Genomic DNA, 25,723 nt, shown 5'->3' with positions numbered 1-25,723 from the left:
GAGCCTTTTCTACTGGAGGGAATTAACACAACTTTATTTTTTTGTTAAGGTGGTGGTGGTAACGTCCATCATCTGCTAAAGAGGAGGAGGGGGAGAAACATGTCTGCACCTCGTCTCTTCTTCATATTACATCATATAGAGGAAGGGAGGAGGGATGGAGGGAGAGAGGGGGAGGGAAGGATGGAAAGAGGGAGGGAGAGAGAGAGAGAAATGGATGGAAAAAGGGAGGGAGGAAAGGAAGGGGGAGGGTGAGAGTAGGAGGGAAGAAGGGTAAGAGAGATAGAGAGGGAGAGGGAGAGAGAAGGAGGGAGGGAAGGAGGGAGAGAGGAAAGGAGGAGGGAGGAAAAGAGGGAGAGAATAATGAAAGGAGGGAAGCAGGGAGGGGGGAGGGATGGAGGAAAGAAGGGAGAGAGAGAGAAATGGACGGAAGAAGGGAGGGAGGAGAGGAAGGGGGAGGGTGAGAGATGGAGGGGAGGAGGGAGAAAGAGAGGGGGGAGGAATGGAAGGAGGGAGAGAGAGGGAGGGAAGCAGGGAGGGAGGAAAGGAAGGGGATAGGGTGAGAGATGGAGGGAAGGAGAGAGAGGAAGAGAGGGAAGGAGGGAGGGAGGAAAGGAAGAGGGGAGGGTGAAAGATGGAGGGAGGAATGGAAGGAGTTATAGAGAGATGGAGGGAAGCAGGGAGGGAGGAAAGGAAGGGGGAGGGATGAAGGGTGAGTGAGGGAGGGAAGGAGGGGGAGAGAGACAGAGATGGAGGGAGGGAAGAAAAGCTCACAAAAAAGAACAGCAAAGAAAATAGAAAAGTTGTCACATCTGTACATCACAGACGTATAGCTGTTTCATTGATCCAATGCAAATCACCTACAGCTCCTCTCCTTTGTCTCCTCTGTCCTCTGTCCTCGTCTCCTCTGTCCTCTGTCCTCGTCTCCTCTGTCCTCTGTCCTCGTCTCCTCTGTCCTCTGTCCTAAGTGTCCTCTGTGTCTCCTTTCCTCTGTCCTCTGTCTCCTCTGTCCTCTGTCTCCTCTGTCCTTCATCAAACACCATGGAAATGAGACACGACCACAGAATTTTCCATCCAAATCACCTTTTCCCTCCTCTGTTCATAAAACCTCAGCTGACCTCAACCTGGCACCGAGCCACCGCCTCAGGCCTGCCAGACTCACACACACACACACACACACACACACACACACACACACACACACACACACCCACCTCCTCACGCTCTCCTGCTGGTGTCTGCGTGAGCTCGGTTTTGTCTTTTTTCATTTTTTTTTTGCCTTTGAGCTCTGATATCTCAAACAACCACTTTGAAACTTTCTCTTCATCTCTGAGACTCTGAGGTTTTAACCTACACACACTTTACCTGTCCAGCTGTACACACACACACACACACACACACACACACACACACAGAGAGCAGGAGCATCCGGCCGACTGGGACTAAAGGAGGAGGAGGAGGAGGAAGGGAATCATCAACATGTTAAATAACTGCAGCGACGAACAGGAAGTGAAGCTTTTTGGCTTTTCACTCTTCTCTCTCTTCACCCTCTCCTCCACCTGCTTTATCTTTATGAAGCTTATGATCTTCATTTAAACATTTAATTTCCCCATCAATCAATAAATTGTTAGTTGTTGTCTATAAAATGTCAAATATAACAACAATTTAATCTGAATTTATTGAATTTTATTGACTTTTCCACATGTTTCAGGAATCACATTAAAAACATATAACAGAGAAATGGTAGATTCACATCACACTGTTATTACATGGTGCAACAAAAGTACAGTAAACAAGTAAAGAGATCAAAAATAAGTCAATGATAAATCGATCAATGACATCATTTAGTCAAATCAATATGGCCTTGATGACTTTATTTACTTATAGAAATGATAGAAAACTTCTCCATATCGTCTCAAAACCAGAATATTTGCATTTAATTCATAAAGTTGAGCTGATCAACCTTTAATCTATCAGCTTTAATCGGCAGCAACATGTCATGTGATCTAGTTGTGGTTATTGGGGACCCAATCAGTCACATTATGAGGAAAAATAATCAGTATAATATCATGTGTCATGGTTTCAGTCTAACCTGTGTAACGCTCCTGACTGAAAGTCGTGTGTTTGTCCTTGGTTTTTATATCTTTGCTGCTCGGTGCCAACTCGGCCTCTTTAAACACATCCAGCCTCTGACGTCTGTTATTTCAAGCTGATTTAAATATTTTCTTGGCTCCGCTCACGGTTCATTCACTGATCGCTTAGAAAAAGTCACGTCTGCCAATGACAGGGGATTTATTGTGTTAAAGTCTAGCCAAACAGATTATCAATGTGCTTTACCTATATTCTGCTTTTTGATCCTTTCTGTGAGGTAAAACTCTACTTTTATTAATCTGTAGTTTTTTCTTTATGTTAAACAACTCACTGTAAAGGTTCATGCTCTCGTTCTGCCTTTAGCTCAGTGTCAAGGAGAGAATCAGTAAATTGCAGGCAGCCCCATGTGAAGTGGCTCCTTCCTTCTCTCTGTCTTTAATTGAGGAGCTTCACCCAGTCTTTCTGCTAATGAGCCCTTTCTCAGGGAATCCACAATTTGCAAAGCTGTTAGACGTTGGATGGAGCTTTAATTAACCCACTGACAACATGTCCAACTAAAAACCCTGTCCGGAGAGTGAGTCTGCATGTTTTTAGAAGAAGAATTTATTTATTTATTTATTTATTTGTGCTGCAGGAAGTTTTCACCTGTCAGAGTTTTAAAGCTGAACCCTCCAGGTCTGGTGTCTCCTCCTCTGTGTCTCTAACCCTCCTCTCCTCCATGTGCATTTGTTTTCAATGAAGCCGGTGAGAAATCAATCCATGGAGCGGTGGATAAGGTTATTTATCATCTACCATGTTACCATGTGTATATCTGTGTAGGCTCTGATCTTACAAGGTTGGTTTTCAGCCAAGAGACGCTAGGTGGAAGGCAGAGAGCCTCCATTCTCCCTGGAACTAGTTACAAGTCATTGATTTAACCAGAACTAGGACTCTGGAGCTGTTTAATTAAGGTAAAAATGGAGCAGAATTGAAGTAAAAATCTTGCGTAATTACTCTTTAAGAGTAATAGCACACGTAATTATAAAAAAAACTGAACAGAACAAGATCCTCAAACGTCTCTCGGACCGACCGGGTCTCTGATGCGTGAATTTTTTACATGTGTAAAAAGTAGTAGAAGTGAAATGACCTCATTTATACTTCTTTTTGTGCTTTTTCTCTACTTCCTGTCAGCCGTCAGGTGTAATTGAACTGTGGGTTAATCACCGTGAGCGTCACCGTGAGCGTCACCTGGCCGGACCGCAGCGTGTCAGCGTGTCCTGACCTTTTGTCTTCACACTCAGCAGCTCTGGTGCTCTGAAACACTGCTGACATGTAATCTGTGGAGAGAGACCTCACTGCAGTGTCTGTGTGTCTGTGTGTGTGTGAGATCCATACCTGGTTTTGTGCAGGTATCAGGTGATTGTGTGTGTGTATATGTGTGTGTGTGTGTGTGTGTGTGTGTGTGTGTGTGTTTTCTCACTTAGCCACCACGCCGGGCTCCATTGGACCAGTTTGCGTGACCGTGCTGCAGAGCTGACATGTAATTTGTTAATAGCAGTGTGTGTGACATGAGCCCGTCCATGCTGCATGTGTGTGTGTGTGTGTGTGTGTGTGTGAGAGAGAGTTTGACACCGCGGTCTCGCGTGGCGTTGCCTAGGGAGACGTTTAGACAGGTCGTCCACTGATCCTTCACAGGTGGTTTATCAGTCTGTCTCATACAGTAAAGACGACTGACACACACACACACACACACTGTTAGTGCACGTGCATGTGGATCAGTGTGTGTGTGTGTGTGTGTGTGTGTGTGTGTGCTTTTATGAACTCATTATAGTTATTGCATCTTGATTTTTCTTATAAACTGATTGACTGATACTCAATGATTTCACTTTTTAAACTAGATATCAACGTCGTAGTGATGAAAACATCTACCAGTAAAATGAAATCTCAGTGTTAACCAATCATAATGCACTATATATGCATTTATTGTCATGTTTTTTATTATAGGAATAATAAATGCTATGCTTTATATATATATAAAACTTTTCAAAACAAAGTTCTTTACAACAAGTTGCTAAACAACAAGGTCACAAAAACATCAAAACCCAACCTGAACAGAAAAGTGCAAAGTCACAACGATGCAGTGAAACTCAGGGAACAGGAGGAATCAAAATAGATGAAAAGCTTCTTTTAACTTAAGAGGAAACTATAAAAAAGCATTTTGATAGAAGAACGTCTTTAAAAGTGAGTTCAGATCTGATGGAGGTGAGATTTTTAAGTGAACACAAACATAAACTTTAAATTGTGACACATCTGAAATATCTTGTTAGTTGTTTTAGAGGGAAATTCATGCAAAACCACTGATGCATGTTGCCTTCAGGGACAGTTTTTCATCAAGCAGTCTCTGTATTTCCCTCTAAAACAACTCTGTCTGGTAACGTTGTGTTATTATCTCATAGCGTGGTGAATGTGCAGGTCACAACTTGTCCACCAGAGCGTTGTGGAGTTGTTGGATTGTGTATTTGATGAGTTTGATGAGGGGAAACAAGAAATCCCATGAGCCTCCGTAGCGTAGCTCTGAGCAGCTCACGGCTCTGCTCCACCGTTCCAAAAACAGCTTGCACCGACAATTAAAGGTAACAAACCTACTGCTATGACTATAGGGATTATGGCAATGGGCCAATTTGCCAAAATGTTGAATGAACTATCGCTTTAAACACACACAGAAATACACACATATAACAATGGGAGAATCAATTAGGATTAGGATCCAGCTCCACTTTGCTGCGTAAACACTCGGTGGATCGGTGATTTGTCTCTATTACAGGTGAACGCGGCTGATGAATCGGTGTCTGCTGTGGTTTGTCCTTCCACTGGTTCTCATCACAGAACAATCTAGAGACGGAGCAGGGGTCAAACCACACCACTCCACTGTGTGTGTGTTGGTGTGTGTGCTACCACTGTCCAGAGATGGAGCAATTACATCAGTTATCAGTGGACAGCTGGTGGCCAGTGTGACATTCACACACACACTAGGACAACACACCTGTATGAAGCTCGGTGCTGTGATGTGGAACAGACGGATTAAATCATGTGTGTGTGTATTTGCTTCTATGCATATTAGACCCCAAAAAGAGGGGAAAGTGGTTGTGTGCTGCCACCTAGTGGTTTTAATAGGATCAGTTTTACAGATGCAGGAAGATTAGTTTAGTTTAGTCTATTTAAGCCTCCATAAAAACAATGAAAATAATAAAATTAAACATTATGTAGGATAAAACAGGCTTAGGAAAATACCTCCTCTATGTAAAAACAACAGTGGTCATCTTCAAAGTCAAAAAAGATGACAATACAGAAATATAGAAATACAGCGATTTACATGCAAAATGAAAGATAAAGATTGATAAATAATGTAAAATGTGGCTCATTAAAACCTTCAGGATCCTTCTGTTTGAGCCACATTAGTGTTTATGAGTTTCCACACAATCACACAGCACATTTAATGTTTCTGCAGCATCGTCAGATAAAATTAACCCCACCTGGGTTTGCACAGAGCACAGAGACTTTTAATCTAATGTGCAAACAAATGTTGATTTTCTTTGGATTGATTTGCAAACATGGTGATGATAAACAAACACAGGTGGATTTTGAAGTCGTGTTCTTTTGTTTGTCTCTGACCTCAAACAGCAGAAAATGTAAATGACCAGTGTGGGACAGGTCAGGTGACGGCAGCAGGAAGTCTGTGGAGCTTCAGAGCATCAGGCCTGTGGTGTATATAATAACCAGAACCTGCTCAGTTTTTGACCAGTTTTCAAACGGTTTGGTTTGTTATGAAGGTCAGAAATGTAGTTTTTAGTAGCTGTTAAAATCCCATGTATGTTGGAAATGTTTTTGTATTTTGTGTCATATTTTATTGGCACACTCATTGACAAGATAATTTAAACTGTCTCTTCATGTCACAACGGTTGCCGACCCCCCCTGTCCTGGCTTTGATGGTGCAGAGTATCAGTATCTTTTAAGTGAATCTCTTCTCACACACAGTCACATGGGGGCTTCCTCTCTCATTCCATTCACAGTATTTCCTCCCACCCCCTCCACCCTGTTAGCGTGGAGCACCACCTGCACGAGGGAGAATCTCTCTCCTTTGATTTGATGAAGACTTCAATGTCAGACTGAAATATTCTCCACTGCAATTTAAAAAAAAACAAACCTGACCTTCTTTTGGTTGTGAAGAGTTGAGATGAAAGAGGGAACTGTTGACTTTACAGTTTATATTACACCTCTGTCATTGTGCTGTTTATATAATAGTAGTCTAGAGAGTGGATTTTAATTATTTTATAACAGGAAGTAATGTACAATTTATGGTCTGCAGCAAAGAGCACGGAGCTACGCAAAACACCAGTATGCAAAAAAAAAAGAGCAATGACCTGATTATGATCTGAGACCAGAGACCTGAGACCTGAGCTGCCGCTGCACAATTTACTGCAACATAGTTGAACTCATGAAAAACAGCCAAGTGCAATATCCAAATCACAATATTTGCCAATATAATTATCACTTTGCATATGGTGCAGCCCAGCAGTACCTGACACTACATATAGTCTTCATATAAGTCAGTATAGTCTTACTGTAGTAGACAGTGTCCACATCCTGCACTTTATGTTTCTCCTCTTTTGATGAATGACACTTTAACGCAATGACCTGAGTGTGGTTGTCACGTCGGCCTGAGTGTTTTGGATTTAAAGCGTAAAGAGTTTCTCTGACTCTGATTACAACCAGGGACAGGACAGGACAGGACAGGACAGGGCAGGACGGGACAGGACAGGACAGGACGGGACAGGACAGGACAGGACAGGACGGGACGGGACGGGACAGGACCAGCTCGGTCCAGCTGGACTGCAGCCAACCGGCCTCTAGAATATTTACAGCCTCGGTCTCAGTGGAGATGAAGATCTGACTGTTGATGGATGCTGTGAATGAGACTATCCCCCTTTTCCATTCCCCTCTGTCACTTTGTCAGCGTACGTGTATGTGTGTGTGTGTGTGTGTGTGTGTGTGTGTGTGTGTGTGTGTGTGTGTGTGTGTGTGTGTGTGTGTGTGTGTGTGTGATAAAGAGCAGAGCAGCTGAGAAGAAACACAGCTCACATCCTCTGTCCCTTTGTCTCTGATGGACACAAACCATGAGCTAATGGCTTTCACATCTGGCGTCCACATGTTTCCAGGACGCTCTCACAATATACATGAGACAATAAATCCATATGAATCCAACAGTGTGTTATGTAATTGATGCTCTGTTGTACAACAGTGTGAACACTGAGAAGAGCTGGACACTCTGAGCTCTGAAACGCTGCCACGTTACACCGGGAGTGAGATTTTTTTTTTTTTAACTTGGAAACAATCCGTTTGTGATTATTCCTGAAAAATAAAACGGCTTCTGTGAAGTTATTATTGGCACAAAAAAGTCTTCTGTGGGTTAGGAAATAAGTTTTTGTTTTCTGACTAAAGCTTTTTTTTTTTTTTTTTTAAAGGGAGGTTTTTAGATTTTATATCAAAATAATACCAATATTTCCCTGTGTTGTTGTAATAATGCTTCTAACTCATCTACAAGTGTGTAGAGATGGCTGTCGACCACTAGGAGGAGTGGGTGTCAAGCTTTACACAGATGAAAACTGTCCTTCTATAAACTATTATGGGTCATTTCTGGTTGTTTGTCAGCACTGGAGCCTTTATAATATCATATGTGAGTCATAGTCTCCAATTAAAATGACTGTAGAATCAATAAGGCAGATTTGACTTTAATAATTTACTGATTTTGACATGAATCTGAAGGAGAAGTGACTAGTTATTAGATTTATTAAACTTTATTTCCTCATTTCTAGAGCCCAACCGATGAAGTAAGAAAAACAGACCTATCCTATTTTTGCAAAAATCCCTCAAATATGGTTCAAACTCTTGTGATCTGTATTGGAGGCTCAACATTTCACTGTAACTTCGATTTTTCCAAATGTCCTGAGTGCAGCTCTGCAGAAAACTGTTGGAAAACGTTGATAAAATAAAAGTAAATCAATAGAAAGAGGCTGAAAATCATCTAATGAATAATTTTCCACTTAGTTTTTTCCTTCAGTGTTGGCTCAAACCTGTAGAGCAACACTAATATCGTTTTTTTTTTCTTCTCTAGTGGATCAACCAATGACAGGACTTCATTTCTAAATGAAACCTCTGACACTGAGACGACTCAGAGGAACTCAGATCAAACATTTAATCGATCAGAGAAGTCTGAGCTTCTACCTGGAGACTCTTCACCTGGTGTCTGATGATGTCGTGACTGTGTGACATGATGGTGGAGAGAGTAAAGCAGAGATGGTGGAAACTCTTCCTCCTCCATGTGATGATGATGATGATGATGCTGCTGCATTGACCTCTGACCTCACACCTCTGGGATGTCTTCACCTCGAGCCGTCGATCAAACCAGTTTTTCGCTTTAATCCGTTTGCTACCGGCTCAGATTATGATCCCAACTTCTAATCCGACACAGAGCTGTCTGTCTGTTTCTCCGTCTGTTTGTCACTTCATCTGTCTGTTCAAACAGAGACGATGCAGAGCTCTCCTTGACCTCTGTGTGATGGGGTGGGGGGGGTCGGGGGGTGGGGGGTTGTAAGATGGGAGGTGGAGGAGGTGCAGACTAGAGATCCGTGTTGCAGTCTGGTCCGACCTCAGGTTTCTCGGGGGCGTCTAAATCTCCGCTGAGTGTCCTCCAATCCGCTCTCAGCTCCTGCTAAGCTGCACAAAGATGTTCTGGAGCAGCAGCTCATCCCTCCCACCTCGACCCCCCACCCACACCCACCAGCCTGGCTCGGCTCGACTCGGCCCGGCCCAGTCTGGACTTCACTCTCCTCCACACTGACTGTAGATATATGTACAGTGTCATGCAAAACTTTGGGACCCCTGTTCAAAATGTCTGTTAATGTGAAACAGTTCAGCAAGTGGAAGATGAAATGATCTCCAAAAGGCATAAAGTTACAGATGACACAGGGTTCCTACGCAAGTATGGAAAGTATGGGATTTGATTTTATACATTTCCAGGTCTGGAAAAGTGTGGAAAATGGAAACTATTGTATGGAAATATGTTTATCTTAATACTTCTCTGGAGAGTGGGATCAAATCCGATTGGACAGCAAACTTCTCTCTAATGTGCACTATTGTACCGAGCTACAATCTCCTGGAAATGATTTGGTTACATAATGGCATACACATTCACAATAATGAAAACAAATGGTTGATGATAGCATGATTTTTTTTTTATATTATGCACATCTATTTACTTAAATATCACAAATTATTTGAATTTTTTCACCAAGAAGTCTGGAAATTAGGTCTTGAAAAAGTATGGAATTTGGAAATTTCAAATGTGTAGGAACCCTGGATTCCTATGTTCAAAGTGACAGAAAAGGAAAAGGTCCCTCAGCAAAGGTCTGGGCCCTCAGCATAGTTAGTAGCTAGTAGCCCCCCCCTTTGGAAACTATCCCAGTGTGTAAATAGTAAATCTCTTGTCTGATACTTTGGTCAAAGTTCTCTGAGAGCTCAAGTCTCCTGGGTTTCCCGTTCTTCTGCAGGCTGCTGCTTTGTTTCCCTTTTTCACTCTGAAACTGTAGAAAACTACAATAATACACTGATAGAAGAGTGTTTCATGTTTAACTTTCTGTCTTCTGGAGATCATTTCATCTTCCACTTGATGAACTGTTTCACATTAACAGACATTTTAAACCAGGGTTGCTCAAACTTTTGCATGAAGCCGCTGTAAGTGTCTGAACCAGCAGCTGATCCGGTCCTGGTCCCACTCTGAGCTCAGGATTTCTTTTCTACTTTATCCTCCCTCCTTCTCTCTTTCTTTCTCTCTCTCTCTCTACCAAGTTTTTGTTTTCCAGCCGTCGTCTCTTTCTATAATTCTCTAAATCCTCTCATTCCCTTTCTCTATTATTTTTAAACCTTTACTTCTTTACCGTCCTCTTTTTCTTTTTTCTTTCATCCTCCATCTCACCAACTTTTTTTTTTTGTCAATAATCCATCTTATCTTTTTCAATCCCTGTTTTGACCCAGAACCACCCACCCACCCACCCACTCCCTGGGTCAGCTGTTTATATTTCCTCCTGTCTTTACATTGTTTTTAATCCACACGTGTCTCTTAAGCACGGTGGTGGTGAGGGCAGATGTTGTCGGCCCGGAGCTCTTGAAATATTTTTTCAAGGAATCCAAAGATAAAAACTTAAACCGCTCTTGTATTAACACAGATCTGAATCACTGTAATCCCTTTTTGAAAGTGCATGTAAAAAAAAAAAAAGAGAGACAAGATATGATTCATCTTTAGAAGCGACAAATAGATTTCTGACTCGTCCCAAAGCAACATCTGTGTCTGCAGCGACTCACAAAGTCTGAATGACACATTTGCAGCACTTCTCTTTATTACATTTTGACTTCTTGGAAAAATCTTACAACTTTTCCCCAAAGAAAAAAAATTCTCGTCCCAGCACCCATTAGGTCAGGTTTGGCAGAGTTTACAAAAAAATTAAATTAATCCCATATTTTATGAATTTTTGAACACAATATTTTTTTTAGGGATGCACCATAACATTTTTAATAGTTTATATCCACAACTAAAGGTAAGAAAGGCTAAGATGTAGTGAGTGAAGGTCAATTTAACATTACACCTCTGCTTCCAAAATAATACAGTAAAACCAACAGTTATGACTCTTCAAGAATCAACATTTGTTATTGTTTCAAATCAACTCAGGGGAAAACGGCCTGAAAATGAGCAAAATCAAGGCAATATTGGCCGATTATAATGTACTATATTACTTATTAATGTATCAGCCTTATCTGTATTATATTTATTGGCTGATAATTATCAGCCAATATCGAGCTGATAACAGGTATCATGCTTCCCTACTATTTTTTACAATCAATGCACCAGTTGCCAAGATATTTCAGCCTGACTGAGCGTCTCACTTCCCAAAACTGCGTCCACATTGACACTGGCGGCCATTTTTCTGTCCATGTACTGTATCATCACCTAGTTATGAAAAACACGCTGTAAAACAAATCTGATTGTGTTGTGTCGTTACATCGTCATGGTCGCTGTCGCTGTTCGGCCATGAGCAGTTTTCTGTCCTGTGCTTTTTTTTGGATGTGTTTTAGCGCATTGTGATAATCCCCCCCCCCCCTCCCTCAACCCCCTCCTCCCCCCGAGCTTTGTAAATCAGCAACACTGAATCAGATTATCAGCTGGTACATGTTGAATTGGAAAACATCCAGGCGGAGCATTTAGATGAAATGGCGTTGCCCCGGTAACCTCGCAGCTCAATTCATTTCAGATGCTCTCGGAGGAAATCACAGCAGATAGGTCTGATGATGGGCCTCAAATACACAGCTTAGTGCCTGATCTTCATGCTCGGGGCCAAATTCAGGACATACACACGCACACACGTGTCGCACACACACCCTGATGTGTGTGTTACAGTACAGTCACACACTCTGGACAGTGAGCTCACACACTCATGCAGGTGTGATCATTATTACACATCACGTGTTTATTATTTAAGACGTTTCATAAAAAGAACTGACAGTATACACTGAAACAATGAAACCACTGTTCACATTTAATCCTGTATGCGTGCATTTGTGTGTGTGTGTGTGTGTGTGTGCGCTTGTACAAATCACATCTGTCGTCCACAAACATACACAACTCCCAGCGTTGTTGCTGCTCCGACAGAGTTTCTCAGACGATGCTGCACCAGTTCAGACAGAGAGAGAGGGAACCACAAGGCATCATGGGAAGTGGAGTGAAAGCCCATTAGAGGGGGATTTGGTGTTTGAAATGTGTCTCTGAGATGTTGTTTGTGTGACAGTAATCAGAGTCAGTGACTGATATCCACTTGGTTCATGGGGGAAAAAGTCCATACAGCATACAGTAGTATTGTGATATTTTGCATGGCAAGATTGTATCGATATACAGACACCAAGTATTGATCTGAACAGACTAAGAAGTTTATCTTATTAGAAAATACAGATGTTAACAAAGTCTTTGTTTGTAGACATTGCGTGCAGTTGAAAAAGTGAATAAATCACAAAATATGGCAGCATACTGTATTGCAATATTGTTAATATCGCAATAATATCGTATATACACACAGAAGTATCGTGATAATACTGTATCGCAGGGCCTCTGGTGTTTCCCTGCCTATAGTTTATATACGACGGAGTATTAGGGCCACATTGAGAAAAACAAAAAACACACAGACTTCGGGAATAAAGTCATAAATTTACAAGAATAAAGTTGTAAATTTACAAGAATAAAGTCGTATATTTCATACGAGAATAAAGTCATAAATTTACGAGAATAAAGTCGTAAATTTGCAAGAATAAAGTCATACGTTTCCTACAAGAAAAAAGTCATAACATTACCAGAATAAAGTTTTATTTGTCAATGTAGCCCTAATACTCCGTCGTAATATATATACAGTATATGCATTTATTTGTGTTTCAGGTTTGACTGTAAATATAAATATATTTCTCATGGTTTTAAACTTTAGAGGAACAGCCCCAGTGGTGTTGCAGTCAGAGCTTTACCCATGATGCACCAGCAGCTCCAGTGAATTTAAAAACCACAGTGTCACGGCTGCATGTTATGAATGACTGGGCATCCACCTACACATACACACACACTTACACACACACATACACACACACACGCTGCTGGATATGTCCAGATGGTGTAATCCTTTGGTTTTCCCCGTGTTTCATATTTTGCCCCCCTCCCTCCCTGTGTTGGGATTATGCTGCTGTCCAATCGGATTTGATCCCACTCTCCAGTGATGATGTGAGATGAATGATAGACAGACCGGCCCAGGGGTGTGTGTGTGTGTGTGGGTTAGTTAGTGAGGCAGCCATGCACTAGATGTACTGTACATCTGGTTGTACTATAAACAGTGCAGGCAGTGAACGCTCCACACCAGCTGCAGAGGCCGCCGCCATTGGTCCAATTGGTCCTCACTGACTTTGACTGTCCAGGTAAGAGACGGGACGGGACGGGACGGGATGTATAGGAACAGTTTAGGATCAGAGTGTCAACACGGGGAATTTATTTAAAATCTTAAAGTCTCAGGAAGCTGAACCTTCACTTTGACATCCTGGTTTCAGGACACAGCGTTGCTATGGTTAGATAGATAATACAGCTGTTATTTTATTGCTGTGTGTTTAGTGTCATATAGATGGAGCTCCCTTTAAATATGTCCACATGGATCAATGACCTGGATCTGTTGTTGTTTTAGTTTGATTTGTTGGGAACGTTTTTACTTTTTGTAAATCTACTTTGAAAGTTTCTGGATATTTTATAGTTGAGGGCTTGTTTCCAGTTTGCACCAGTAGTTGTGATGTCCATTAAATGCAGCAGAGATTTCCCAGGACAGTTTTACTATGTTTCTGAATAATCTGAGTTGAATGTAAAATAGAGACTGCTCTGCTCTCTCAGTCACTTTGAGGCGTTTCCACACTGTGTTTATGTAGCTGCACTGATTCTCTTTGATCCGCTGCACTTGCAGATATTAAAACTATAATAAAAGCATCTTTTATAAGTTCAGTGTGAGTGTATTTTACCGCAGCAGCAGCAGCAGCAGGAAGCTCCTGGGCCACTTACAGTCATATGTCGTCTAATTTCACGCTTACTTAGCTGTTTTAGCACTTGTGGCAGATTAGCGAACGTGCCCGGCCTCGTATGGACGAGTGTGTGAGAGCTGATTAAGCACAGATGCACGTTTTAATAGGGAGAGTGCGTGTGTGTGGGTGTGTGTGTAAGGGAAAGTGGGCCTGTGTAATTAGGGCATGTACATATGCTCACAGCGACAGTGTGTGACATGCATGGCTGCATCTGAGACCACACACACACACAGTGGATCGAACCTGTGTTGTACATAAAGAGTCGACTGGTGGTTTTTAATACCAATGTTTTGTTTTTTAAACTTCAAATATTGTCAGTGTGACTGAGCTGTGTGTGTGTGTGTCTGTTCCTCTCTGCAGGTCACTGCTTCCTGTGCATGGTGGACGTGGTGCCGGTGAAGAACGAGGATGGTGTGGTGATCATGTTCATCCTCAACTTTGAGGTCATGACAGACGACACACTGGAAGACCAGAAACGGGAGCTCAACCACCGCCTGCCCACCTGGCTCGTCACCGGTATGTTAGGATTAATGTCTTTATATTTAGCCTTATCTTATCTTATCTTATCTTATCGTATCTTATCTTATCTTATCTTATCTTATCTTATCTTATCTTATCTGCGCACTCAAAATCTTACCAAGAATATTTGTCTTATTTCTTGTCAAAATGTCTCATTTCTTGTCAAAACTAATCTCTTTTCACTTAAAATAAGACTCATCACCTAAAAATTAACTTGTTTTTAGATCATTTGCACTTGTTTCAAACAAATTTTCACTTGAAATAAGTAGAAAAATCGTAATAAGAAAGAAAAACTTGCACCACTATCACATTTTTCCACTTATTTCAAGTGAAAATATGCTTGAAAGAAGTAAAAAAGTGTCTAAAAACAAGTATAATGAGAAATATTCTTGGCAAGATTTTGAGTTTTTGCAGTGCAGGGACTAACCTGTTGATTGACGCACCACTTTGTAAAATTAATATTTTGCCTCGGTTGCTGCTTTTAAATGCCTCTCTGATCTTTTTTAAAAAATGTTTTCATTATGCAAAGACCTGCGTCCACGGCAACAGAAACCAAACCACCACTTTAATTCCCACAATGGGATCACTTGTGGTTCTGATATCCGAGAAAGTAATTTTATTCCTGTGAATCCCGGGTATTTGTTGTTTGGGATCAGCAGGTTTGACAAAATCCTGCTGTTTGTTTGTTGTGGTTTTTGTTTTTTTGGGGGTTTGAACTGTCTGTGCACTTAATGTTCCTGAGAGAGAGAAGTAGGACAGAGATGTGAAGTCTCTCTCTGTCTGTGTCAGATAAATTCCTTGTTTTTAACTTTGTGGCTCAAACCAAAATCTAATCAATGTAACTGTCCCAGATTCCACTAGATTGTTTTTGAAGGTCTATTATGCTCAGCTCCCTCCCTTCCTGCCTCTCTTCTGGCACGACCTCTACGTCCTGTCTCTTTCTTCTCCTTTCTGTCTTTCACACTTTGTCTTTCAACGAGTCTTTCCTTGTTGTCCGTCCCTTCAGGTCGTCCACGAGGCTTCAAGCTGCGTCTCCCCCTGCTGCGCTCCCTGTCCAACAGTAAGGTGTCTCTGGACGAGGAGGCCTGTCACATCCCCACCGCCACACCGCTGCACCCGGACAACGAGTCCCTCGGCCTGGGGGAGTTCCTGCCCCTGCCCCCCCTAGCACCAGACCACCACGAGCAGATCAGTGGAAGCAGGTACAGTAGGTCCAGGACCTTTAGGTGACTTCAGGCTAATTTACTAATTGCCATTTGGACATATTTTGATATTATAGCTATAAAAACTTACATTTTTAATATCTGGTAAATGATTATTGCGCATGGTATGGGAGTAGCCTATTAGACATTTAAATGAAGAAAAACGGAAAAACAAGCTTGATTTTTGGGGGGGTTTAATGAGGTAAAAAATACTGGTTTCTGCACATCAAGTTTTGATTTGACATTTGGAAATGGGAAACTATAAATGTTGAGGCCGGTGCATATTCTCATTTGCCCAGGTCATAGTATTTCAACGGAGGTTAAATCGAAAGCAACTGGACTTAGTTATTTGTCTAGGAAGACGTTTCACCTCTCATCCAAGAGGCTTCATCAGTTCATGTACGCAACTGACTGGGCTGGGACTGGTCCGGTTCCAGCCAATTTTTTTGAGACAGACTAGGCTACTGAATTTTAGTTCTTGCCAGAACCATTAGAAATAAAAGAAATTAAATGAAAAAAGTAGTGCTGTCAAACATAATGCGTTAATTGATGATGAATTTAAATGTGTTACACAAAATTAACGCAATTAATGTTGTTTTGTTTACTTCCGGTGACGGCTGATCCATAACCTTTGGTCACGTGTGCAGGCGAACCAGTCAAACCGACGTACCGATACGTACGTAGCAGTAGCTAGAGCAGCTGAAACGTTCTTTTAATTCCCGCTGTAGCGCTGTTAATACGTCACTTTATTAAGTTTTGATATTTTTTCATGCAAGTAAGTAACCGTTTAGATCCCAATACGCGGTAAATTTATCCAAATGACACCCGTTAGTGAAGCTCCGACTGTGGGAGCATCGGGTCAGACGGAGCAGCCCGTCTCTGGAGGTGGTCGGCTGGTCAACCTGCGTCGTCATCCCGGGGGAGGGGCAGCCATGTCTTTAGAGGTTTACCGCCGGCTGGTTTAACTTTTTAGGAGATAAACGTTGGTCTCATTGATTAGTTGCTGAATGTTTGTTTAGTTGTTGATTAGTTTGTTTGCGTAGAGTTTGGGCTCTGTGTGTAGCCTACATAGATCAATAAATTAACCTTTTAAATGATCGGTTTATATTCAATTTAATTCAGTGCGAGGTGCTTTAGTGCACGTCCACGACGCACAGCTCCAAAGGTTCAGTTCACTCCAGCATGGTAGGGAAAAAAGGGATAAAAAAAAAGGTTTGTGCATGCGCAGAAGCGGTGTAGTGGTTTTGATGACATCCAACATGCACTTCAACACATGTAGGCCTGGAGTTTGTTATTATTTCTGTTAGAGGATATAAGCAAAGTGCCTTTTTTGTGCCAGATTTGTACTTCACAGGAGAGAAACTGTGTTCAAAGTTTTAAAGAAAGACATTAATATGATCACGATTAATTTTAGAAATTTGTGCAATTAATTAGTACATTTTTTTAATGGATTGACTGCCCTAAAATAAAAAACATAAAATGTTTCATTCTGTGTGTAATGGATCTATATAATGTATTAGTTTCACTTTTTGAATTTAATTACTGACATAAATAAACTTTTCAATTAAATTCAAATGGCTCTATTGGCATGACATACATTGTACATATTGCCAAAGCAAGCGTTTGGTATTAAAAAATAATAATCATAAAACAACATCTACAGTATATTGTTGTGAATACTGTAGAAAGAAATGTACAAACGCTGTATAAATACATTTTCCATGACATTCTAATTTATTGAGCTGTTAGTAAATTTTGTCATTGTGTTTCCTCCTCCGTCCCAGGCTAGCTCTCCAGACTTGGCCAGAGGACCGACACGAGGACCAGCACATCCCGCTGTGCTCCAGACCTCCTGCTCCTCCTGCTGCTGCTCCTCCTCCGTCTCACGGCTCTCACCTGGCCGGCCCCCTCACCCAGTCGTCGCCCTGCGTAGCGCCCCACCACCACCACCACCACCACCACCACCGCCTTAGCCTCAACCCGGACGGCTCCAACTCCAACTGCTCCATGACGCACAGCCGCTCGCGGGAGAGCTTCCACAGCATGCGCCGCGCGTCGTCCGTCGACGAGATCGAGGCCATGAGGCCCGACTGGGACCGCAAGAACCGCAGGACCAGCATCCGGCTGGGCAGCAGCAGCACAGGTGAGACACTGTTTAAAGGGATAGTTCAACATTTAGTCAGATCCTCCTCTCACCATAATCCCTATAGTCATAGCAGTAGGTTCGTTACCTTTAATTGTCGGTGCAAGCTATTTTTAGAACAGCGGAGCAGAACCGTGAGCTGCTCAGAGCTACGCTACGGAGACTCATGGGATTTCTTGGTTTCCCTCATCAAACTCATCAAATACACAATCCAACAACTCCACAACGCTCTGGTGGACAAGTTGTGACCTGCACATTCACCACGCTATGAGATAATAACACAACGTTACCAGACAGAGTTGTTTTAGAGGGAAATTCATGCAAAATCGCTGATGTGCGTTGCCTTCAGGGACAGTTTTTCAGAAAGCAGTCTCTGCATTTACCTCTTTTACGACACATGAAGCAAATACTTCTGCTTTTGAAATCACTCCGCCCAGCAGCCGTGTCTGGAATGTAGTTCCGGCTGCATTTGCCCCTAAAACAACTCTGTCTTGTAATGTTACATGATTATTTCCTAGTGTGGTGAATGTGCAGGTCACAACTTGTCCACCAGAGCGTTGTGGAGTTGTTGGATTGTGTATTTGTTGAGTTTGATGAGGGACAGGGGACCTGTACCGTTCACCTCCATTGTGTTCACTGAGCAGCTCACGTCTCTGCCCCGCCCATCTCAAAACAACATGCACCGATAATTAAAGGGAACGAACCTACTGCTATGACTTGGGGGTTATGGCGATAAGAGAATTTGCCAAAATGTTGAACTATCCCTTTAACCTTGTGTGTGTGTGTGTGTGTGTGTGTGTGTTTGCAGGTGCAGTAAACAGTAAATCCAACATACTGAACTCCACGTCGGACTCGGACCTCATGCGGTACCGGACCATCTCCAAGATCCCTCAGATCACTCTCAACTTTGTGGATTTCAAACCCGACCCGCTGATCGCCCTGCCGACCGGCGAGATGGACATCATCGCTCCCTGCAAGCTCATCGACCGCACGCACCACGTCACCGAGAAGGTCACACAGGTAGGACACGGCTCTTAACTTCACACACAGCTTGTGTTGTGATGTGTTTACGCGGGTTTTTAGAGCTGTTGGCCGGAGAGGTTGCAGTGGTGTCGTCACTCAGCCGCTGAGCTTTGTGTTTATATCTCTTCTCTTATCTCCTGTGTGTTTCTTCCCGGGCGAGATATGGAGCAGATAAGTCGTGATATTTTTTATTTCCTCCTCGTAGCTTCTTTCATTCGCTGTAATCTGACAAAGTCTTTCTGAGGAGATGATGCTCAAGTGAGTGAGAATGACACTTTCTTCTCCTGTGTCGAATCATCCATTGGTAAAAACAAAGAAGGAAAAAAAAGGATAAATGAGAGGTTTGTGTTTGAGGCTGATGAGCTGTGAGTTGTTTCTGTGAGGAAACGAAGACGAAGATGTGACCAGATGGAGAGAAACGAAGAAAGACTCTTTGTCTTTGTTGTTGTTTTTTCTGTTGCTCAGGAAACAGGTGAATAAAGAGGAAATGAAATGAACTCTTTAAGTTTCATTAGAGGGGGAAAAACTTTATTGAGGTAAAGTATCGTACAAACATGGAGGTGTTCTTCTCTCTTTCTTGTCGACTTGTGCAGGAAGTTAAAGTTGATATTCAGCCTTTTTATTAATCAGAGGAAGTCGTTTCAGGGGAGCGGGTTAATGAGGACGTCGCCTCGCAGAGTCTTAGTCTGATGAACGCAGCAAAAAGACGTGAGTGTGTGTGTGTGTGTGTGTAATGTCTTTAAGCTGCAGACTTTCTTCTCCTGTCTGAGGAGAGGTCAGACTGTTTCGTGTCATTTCTCTCATCGTCCTGCTGCTGATCGTCAGTTTGACGTCTCATCAGTCGGATGAATCAGTTTGTTAATGAAGCTCAGATCTCCTGTGTGTTTTATACGACTGTGATGAAGAGCAGTGGAAACAGTTAGAGAGAAACTCTGATGAAGACGACGTTGGTCGCTGTTACAGGATAAAATTTGAGTTCTTCTCCTTTTAAACTCCCAAAATACTTGTGTGCACATAGAATATAGACAGACACTGTTTCAGCTTTAGATATGTAGTCTTTAAATATGTTACCTACATCCCATCTGCATTTCAAAACAAGCAGGTTGCATCTGACTAATTCTAGATTGACAGATACTGCAGAGACGCTGGTGATCACCATCCTCCTGCACCGGTGAAGTCATTGTGTTTGTGTTGACATGGAGGTCCGTGTTGGGAGGTGAGAGATGAGCAAAGAGCAGGAAGATTAAGTTAAGCTGTGTGTGTGTGTGTGTGTGTGTGTGTGTGTGTGTGTGAGGACTGTGTCCTACATAGAGCCACTGGAGAGGAGCGATCGGCAGAGTCGTCCTTCCTCTCTCTCTCTGCAAGTATCAGCAATCACACAATAATCCAAAGTTACACAATGAGAACTTAATGCAATCATGCTACACAGTATGTGAAGTGCAGCTGGCAAGGTCACAACATACGTAACCCCCAGTGTGTGTGTGTGTGTGTGTGTGTGTGTGTGTGTGTCTATGCATTAACCTATAATAATGCATAGTGCACATGTTCCAGTGCAGATGGAGGAGACATCAGCAGCTGTGTCTCCACATGCTCCGAGCTGCTATTTATGGAGAGAAAGGAAAATCACAAAGTGAGCTGCATTTTCCATTTAATGAGTAACCACTGTTTTTTTTTTCTTCTTTTCTTTGATTTATATATTTCTTTTTTTTTTTTTTCTAAAGTAGAAATCAGAGGGTGGTAGGTAATGGGAAAGCTAGAGGGGAGAAAAAAGAAGTGCAGAAGTCATGAATTCATAATAACGCCACAGCAGCAGCAGCAGGGTGTGTGTGTGTGTGTGTGTGTGTGTGTTCAACCTGCCTCTGAGTCGTCGTCCTGTGGAGTTTGATGGTTTTTCAGACAATTTGCTGTTACAGAGAAAAGAAATAATCAGTTTTATCCACAAAGAGTTGTATTATTGCTGGTCTGGTCGGTACCGTGTGCGTCCTGCAGGTGGCAGCACCACATCAGGCAGCAGCGATGTCACCGGTCCGTCAGCGGAAAACTCCCTGAGAGGAGGAAGAGTAGAAGAAGATGTTGAAAGGCAAACAGGGCTGAATAATTCAGCTGCTCCATAAAACATCTGACACCCTGAACAAGAAACACAAGCAGATCCTCTGATGAAATCACTCCTGGCTCCCCCCCCTCTGTATCTCTCTCTCTCTGTCTGTCCTCCTTTTTCCCTTCTTCTTCCTCTTCATCATGTTGAGTTTCTTTATTTATTTTTTCAATCTTTTGCTCCTGCACTCTCCCTGGTTTAGCTTTAGTGAACTGTACATGGTCCAGTCGCCTTTTAACTCTCCTGTTGTCCACCTGAAGGAAGGAAGGAAGGAAGGAAGGAAGGAAGGAAGGAAGGAAGGAAGGAAGGAAGGAAGGAAGGAAGGAAGGAAGGAAGGAAGGAAGGAAGGACAAAGGGAAAGATTGGAGGAAAGAATGAAGGGGAAAAGAGAGGAAAGATCGAGGGAGGAAGGGAACAGATTGGGTCAATTGGGTCAAAAAGGAAGGAAGAAGTAAGGATGAAGGAAAAGAAGGAAGGGAGGGAGGGAAAAAATGATTGTGGAAAGAAGGAAGTAAAGAAAGATGGAGGGAGGGAACAGATTCGTTCAAGGAAGGAAGAAGAAGGAGGAAAGAAGAAAGAAGGGAGGAAAGAAGTAAGGGAAAGAAAGAAAGATGGAGGGAGGGAACAGATTTGTTCAAGGAAGGAAGAAGGGAGGAAAGAAAAGGGAAGTAAAGAAAGATGGAGGGAGGGAACAGATTCATTCAAGGAAGGAAGGAGAAGGAAGAAAGAAGGGAGGAAAGAAAGGAAGGGAAAGAAAAGGGAAGTAAAGAAAGATGGAAGGAGGGAACAGATTTGTTCAAGGAAGGAAGAAGAAGGAAGGAAGGAGAAAGAAAGAAGGAAGGGAAAGAAAAGGGAAGGGAAGAAAGATGGAGGGAGGGAACAGATCAGGTCAATTGGATTAAAAGAGGAAGGAGGAAGAAGTAAGGACGAAGGGAAGGAGGGAAGGAAAGGAAAAAGGATTGTGGAAGGAAGGAAGGGAGAAAGGAAATGTCTTGTCCTCAGTTAGCATCAGCAGGTGAAACAGTGAGATGATGGAGGGATGGATGGATGGAGAGGAGGAGGAGGAGGAGGAGGGGCGGAGAAGAAGCTCAGAGGAGTCTTCGGTGAAATGCATGATGGGAAAAAGGACAAGAGTGAACGCTCAGTGCTCACGCCCCAGTTCACATTTGGACACACACACACACTTAGGTCCCGTCCTATAGGCGACACTTGATTAGCTGCACACTCAACTCACATACAGGCTCATACAGTATTCCCAACACACACACACACACACACACACACACACAACTCCATACATGGCGTTCCACGTGAACACACACACATATACACCCTGACGCTCTCATATAGTCACACACACACTCACACAGACAGACAGACACACACTCAGTCACGCTGTCACAGTGAAACCCAATGGAGCCATGGACGACACACACGTCGGCGCCCAGCAGCAAAGTGGTAGGACAACGTCTCTCCGTCTTCTTCTTCTTACAGGAATGTGAAGGGGAGAAAAAAAAGAAAAAGAAAAAGAAAAAGAAAAGGGGGAAGGAGGAGAGGAGTTCAGGTTGTGTTTTTTGGAAGTTTGAAGTTTAGAAGTTTTTTGGAAGTTTGAAGTCTGAGCTGTGAAGTTTCTGAAGCCGAGAGCGTCGGTGCTGCTGTCGTCTTTTCTCAGAGCTGAAGGTTGAGAAAAGGAGATAGAGTGTCAGTCTGTCACGACGTCTGAGAGTTTTGAAAACGTCGAGGTGGAAAAAGGAGACGACAGAGAGCAGCAGATGAAAGAAACGGTGTCTAATATAGATTTTATTTACTACTTCTGTCTTATAATGAGGCTGGATGGATCCACTTGTAGTCTTTACAAGCGTTGCCATGATGTGAAAACATGTTGGTGGAAAGAAACATAAGAGTTCATTCATTCTCATTCATGCAGACGATTTGTTATTTTTTTTGCTGCACAAATTCAAATTATTATCAATAATTCAACTTTATTTTTCAAATTAAGAGTCTAGAAACGAGGTCACGGCATAAAATATGGATCAGAGTAGAGCAGATTATGTTCAGTAATCATCCATCACAGATCCACCGTTTCATCTGTCGCTCTTCTCTTCTAACTCGTATAAGAACAGGATTATTGTTCTCTGTCCTGTCATGTGTTCACTCCTCCATGTTTCCTCCTCCTCCTCTGTTGTTTTTTTCTTATTAAGCGATAAAAACCATGAAAGCCGACCGACCTGTCACGTTGTGGTTGCTGCTCAGAACTCTGCACATCCACTTTTTGCCTTCGGGGAGTGATACTGATGATGATGATGAGACCCAGGAGTTCGGCTGCAAAGACAGTCATCGTCGTGGTGTCGGTGGTTTGCAATTAAGCTGCTCGTAATAAAAACAGTTTAATAATCTAAAAAGTTGGAGAACAGAAAGACGAGACGGCAATACGTTTACCGGCGGAAGAACTCGTCTCAATTCAAATGATTTGTATGTTTTAGTTTTAGTGAGTCAGTCGGTTCCTGTGAGACTCAGTAGAATCCATCAGAGAGTTTGTTTTCTCTGCAAATCTCTTTTATTATTCTCCATTTGTCACCATGTGGAGCTGCTGCTGTTGTTGTTTTGTGGATGTACAGAGTGCAGGGTAAATCTACCGTATGTAGGTTCTGCCTATCAGAGAATACTTGTTATGTTACATCATCACAGACTTTACATTACGTTAAGTGTAGCGAGCTCTGAGGATGTTTCTTTAATGAGAGGAGCAGATCTCTGCAGGGAGGCAGGACCAGTGTGTCATGTCTTTACTGCGCTCCTCTGGGTGTGTGTGTGTGTTTGTGCATCCTAACCCTCTGTGATGGAGAAAATGCATAATATATAAGTTTGTTTGTGTATGTGTGTGTATTTGTGTGCGTCTCCAGTGCTGCTTTTTGGGATGTTTGTTCACTTTTCTCCATTTTCTCTCTTTGTCCTTTAAATTTTAATATATCATGTGATTCCAGTGCGACCTGCTCGTACATTTTGTTACATACATGGTTTCCAGTGTCTTGTATTAGTTTTTACAACCTTATTGTTTTCTCATCAGCAAAAATAGATATATAGACCTATAAAAACAAGGAAGGAGTTCCACCGCACACAAAGTGGTCGTTTCAACACATTTATTGTTAAAAAGTCAAGCAGCAGATATATAGACCTATAATCATCCATACATTGATAAACCACAGAGATGTATTTATCTAGATAGATAGATAGATAGATAGATAGATAGATAGATAGATAGATAGATAGATAGATAGATAGATAGATAGATAGATAGATAGATAGATAGATAGATAGATAGTTAGATAGATAGATAGATAGTACTTTATTAATCCTTTGCAGAGGGTTCCCTCAGGGAAATTGAGATTCCAGCAGCAGTACAGCACCGACCATATATTAAAAAAAAAAGCACACATCACAGATCAATATAAAAACATGAAATATAAAGTGCATTTCTTTAGTTTGCGGCCACTCAAATTTATTTTGCAACACTTTAAAGTTCAGATTCCCTGGTGATGAGTGTAAAGTTTGCACGGCGACAAACTGGAACAAAGTGAGAATAAAAACCTTAATTATGCACCAGGGAAAAAAGACAAAAAAGAAAAAGCTGCATGTTTTGTTTTATTTTGGGGACTTTGATCAGAGTTCATCATTATCCTCACACACACATACACACACACATACATACACACACACACACACGCTGCAGCTCCTGTTGCTCAATTAACCCAATCCCCCGAAAACCAGTCAGAGCCTGATGAGTCACATTAGCATCATGAGTATGCATGAGCTTTCTCAACACTATATGACGTGAGTGACTCAGAAGCAGCAGGTATTTTTAGCACTGCCACATGTTTTTTTTTGCTGAGGAAACCCCAGAGGGGGCAGCAGCCAGGGCTCCCAATGTGACTCTGTGGTTGTTGCCCCTCAGCTGGGCAGTGTCCGTTAAATAGGGCAGAAATTAGCAGAAATGAGGTTTTTCTCTTTTTTTTTTATTATTGTCTCCAATCTGCTGCACCCAGCTGTGAGAGCTTGTTCCAGGTTAAATGTCACATTTAAAACGTCCTTTCATGCATTTATTCTAGTAGATGGAGGCTGGTTGGTGTTTTTATGTTTCCCACTTTATTCATCCGCCTCCTAAAAATGGAAATGACTTCTTTTTACACCTGTGAAGACAAAACGGAGACAGGATTTATGACTCTGGAGCATTTTCCTGTTTGCAGCAGCAGCAGCACGGATCTTAAAACAGCCTTTTTTAAATTTGCATTCAGATTGCCCCCATTCCCTCTTAATGCATCGGAGGGAGGAGCCCCCCCCCCCGCTGCCTCCAATGTGACCATATAAAACTGACTCTGGTCGGAGCTGCAGCAGGTAAATGAGCTGGAATAGAGACTCAACACTCGACCTGCAGAGCTGTAATTTAGCTGATGATGTGAGGCCAGTGACAGCAGCTTCTCACTGTCTCCACCTTCATCATCATCATCTTCATCATCACCATGGTCCCAGTGCTGTGTGATGGAGTCAGACCCGTGACACTGGTCCTGGTCCTGGTTCGTCCGTCACATTCACAGTTAGACTGAAGACGAAGAGGAGTGAGTGAGGATGAGGAGGATGAAGAGGATGAAGAGGATTACATAAAGCATTAATCATCCGACTGTAAACTGCCCCCTTCATTTTATAACCTCCTTATATATGAGAGTCCTCTTCTCTTCCTCCTCTTCCTCCTCTTCTTCTTCTTCTTCTTCCTCCTCTCCCTCCTTTTCTTCCTTTTCCTCCTCGTCTTCTTCCCCCTCCTTTTTGTCCTCCTCCTCCTCTTTTTCTTCCTACTCTTTTTCCTCTTCTTCTTCTTCCTCCTCTCCTCATCCTCTTCATCCTCCTCCTCCTGTTCTTGTTCCTCCTGCTCTTTCTCCTCTTTTTCTTCCTCCTCCTCTCCTCATCCTCTTCCTCCTCTTC

General features: G+C 42.4%; 1 protein-coding gene across 2 annotated transcripts in view; it reads left to right on the top strand.

The window, feature by feature from the left end:
• Window positions 1-25,723, top strand: part of kcnh2b (potassium voltage-gated channel, subfamily H (eag-related), member 2b) — a 255,252-nt gene that overhangs the window by 132,246 nt on the left and 97,283 nt on the right. For both annotated transcript variants that reach the window (XM_085763125.1, XM_085763124.1), the window contains exons 3-6: window positions 14,131-14,286; window positions 15,296-15,491; window positions 17,276-17,634; window positions 18,443-18,654. In XM_085763125.1, the coding sequence (XP_085619251.1) occupies window positions 14,131-14,286; window positions 15,296-15,491; window positions 17,276-17,634; window positions 18,443-18,654 (923 nt within the window). The remainder of the gene's footprint in view (window positions 1-14,130; window positions 14,287-15,295; window positions 15,492-17,275; window positions 17,635-18,442; window positions 18,655-25,723) is intronic.

The sequence above is a fragment of the Trachurus japonicus genome, chromosome 20 (genome assembly GCF_045865225.1).
Source record: "Trachurus japonicus isolate A0001 chromosome 20, Traja_1.0".
NCBI classification, from domain to species: Eukaryota; Metazoa; Chordata; class Actinopteri; order Carangiformes; family Carangidae; genus Trachurus; species Trachurus japonicus.
The sequence above is the reverse complement of the archived record's forward strand: the minus strand, read 5'-3'. Positions and strand labels throughout refer to the sequence as shown.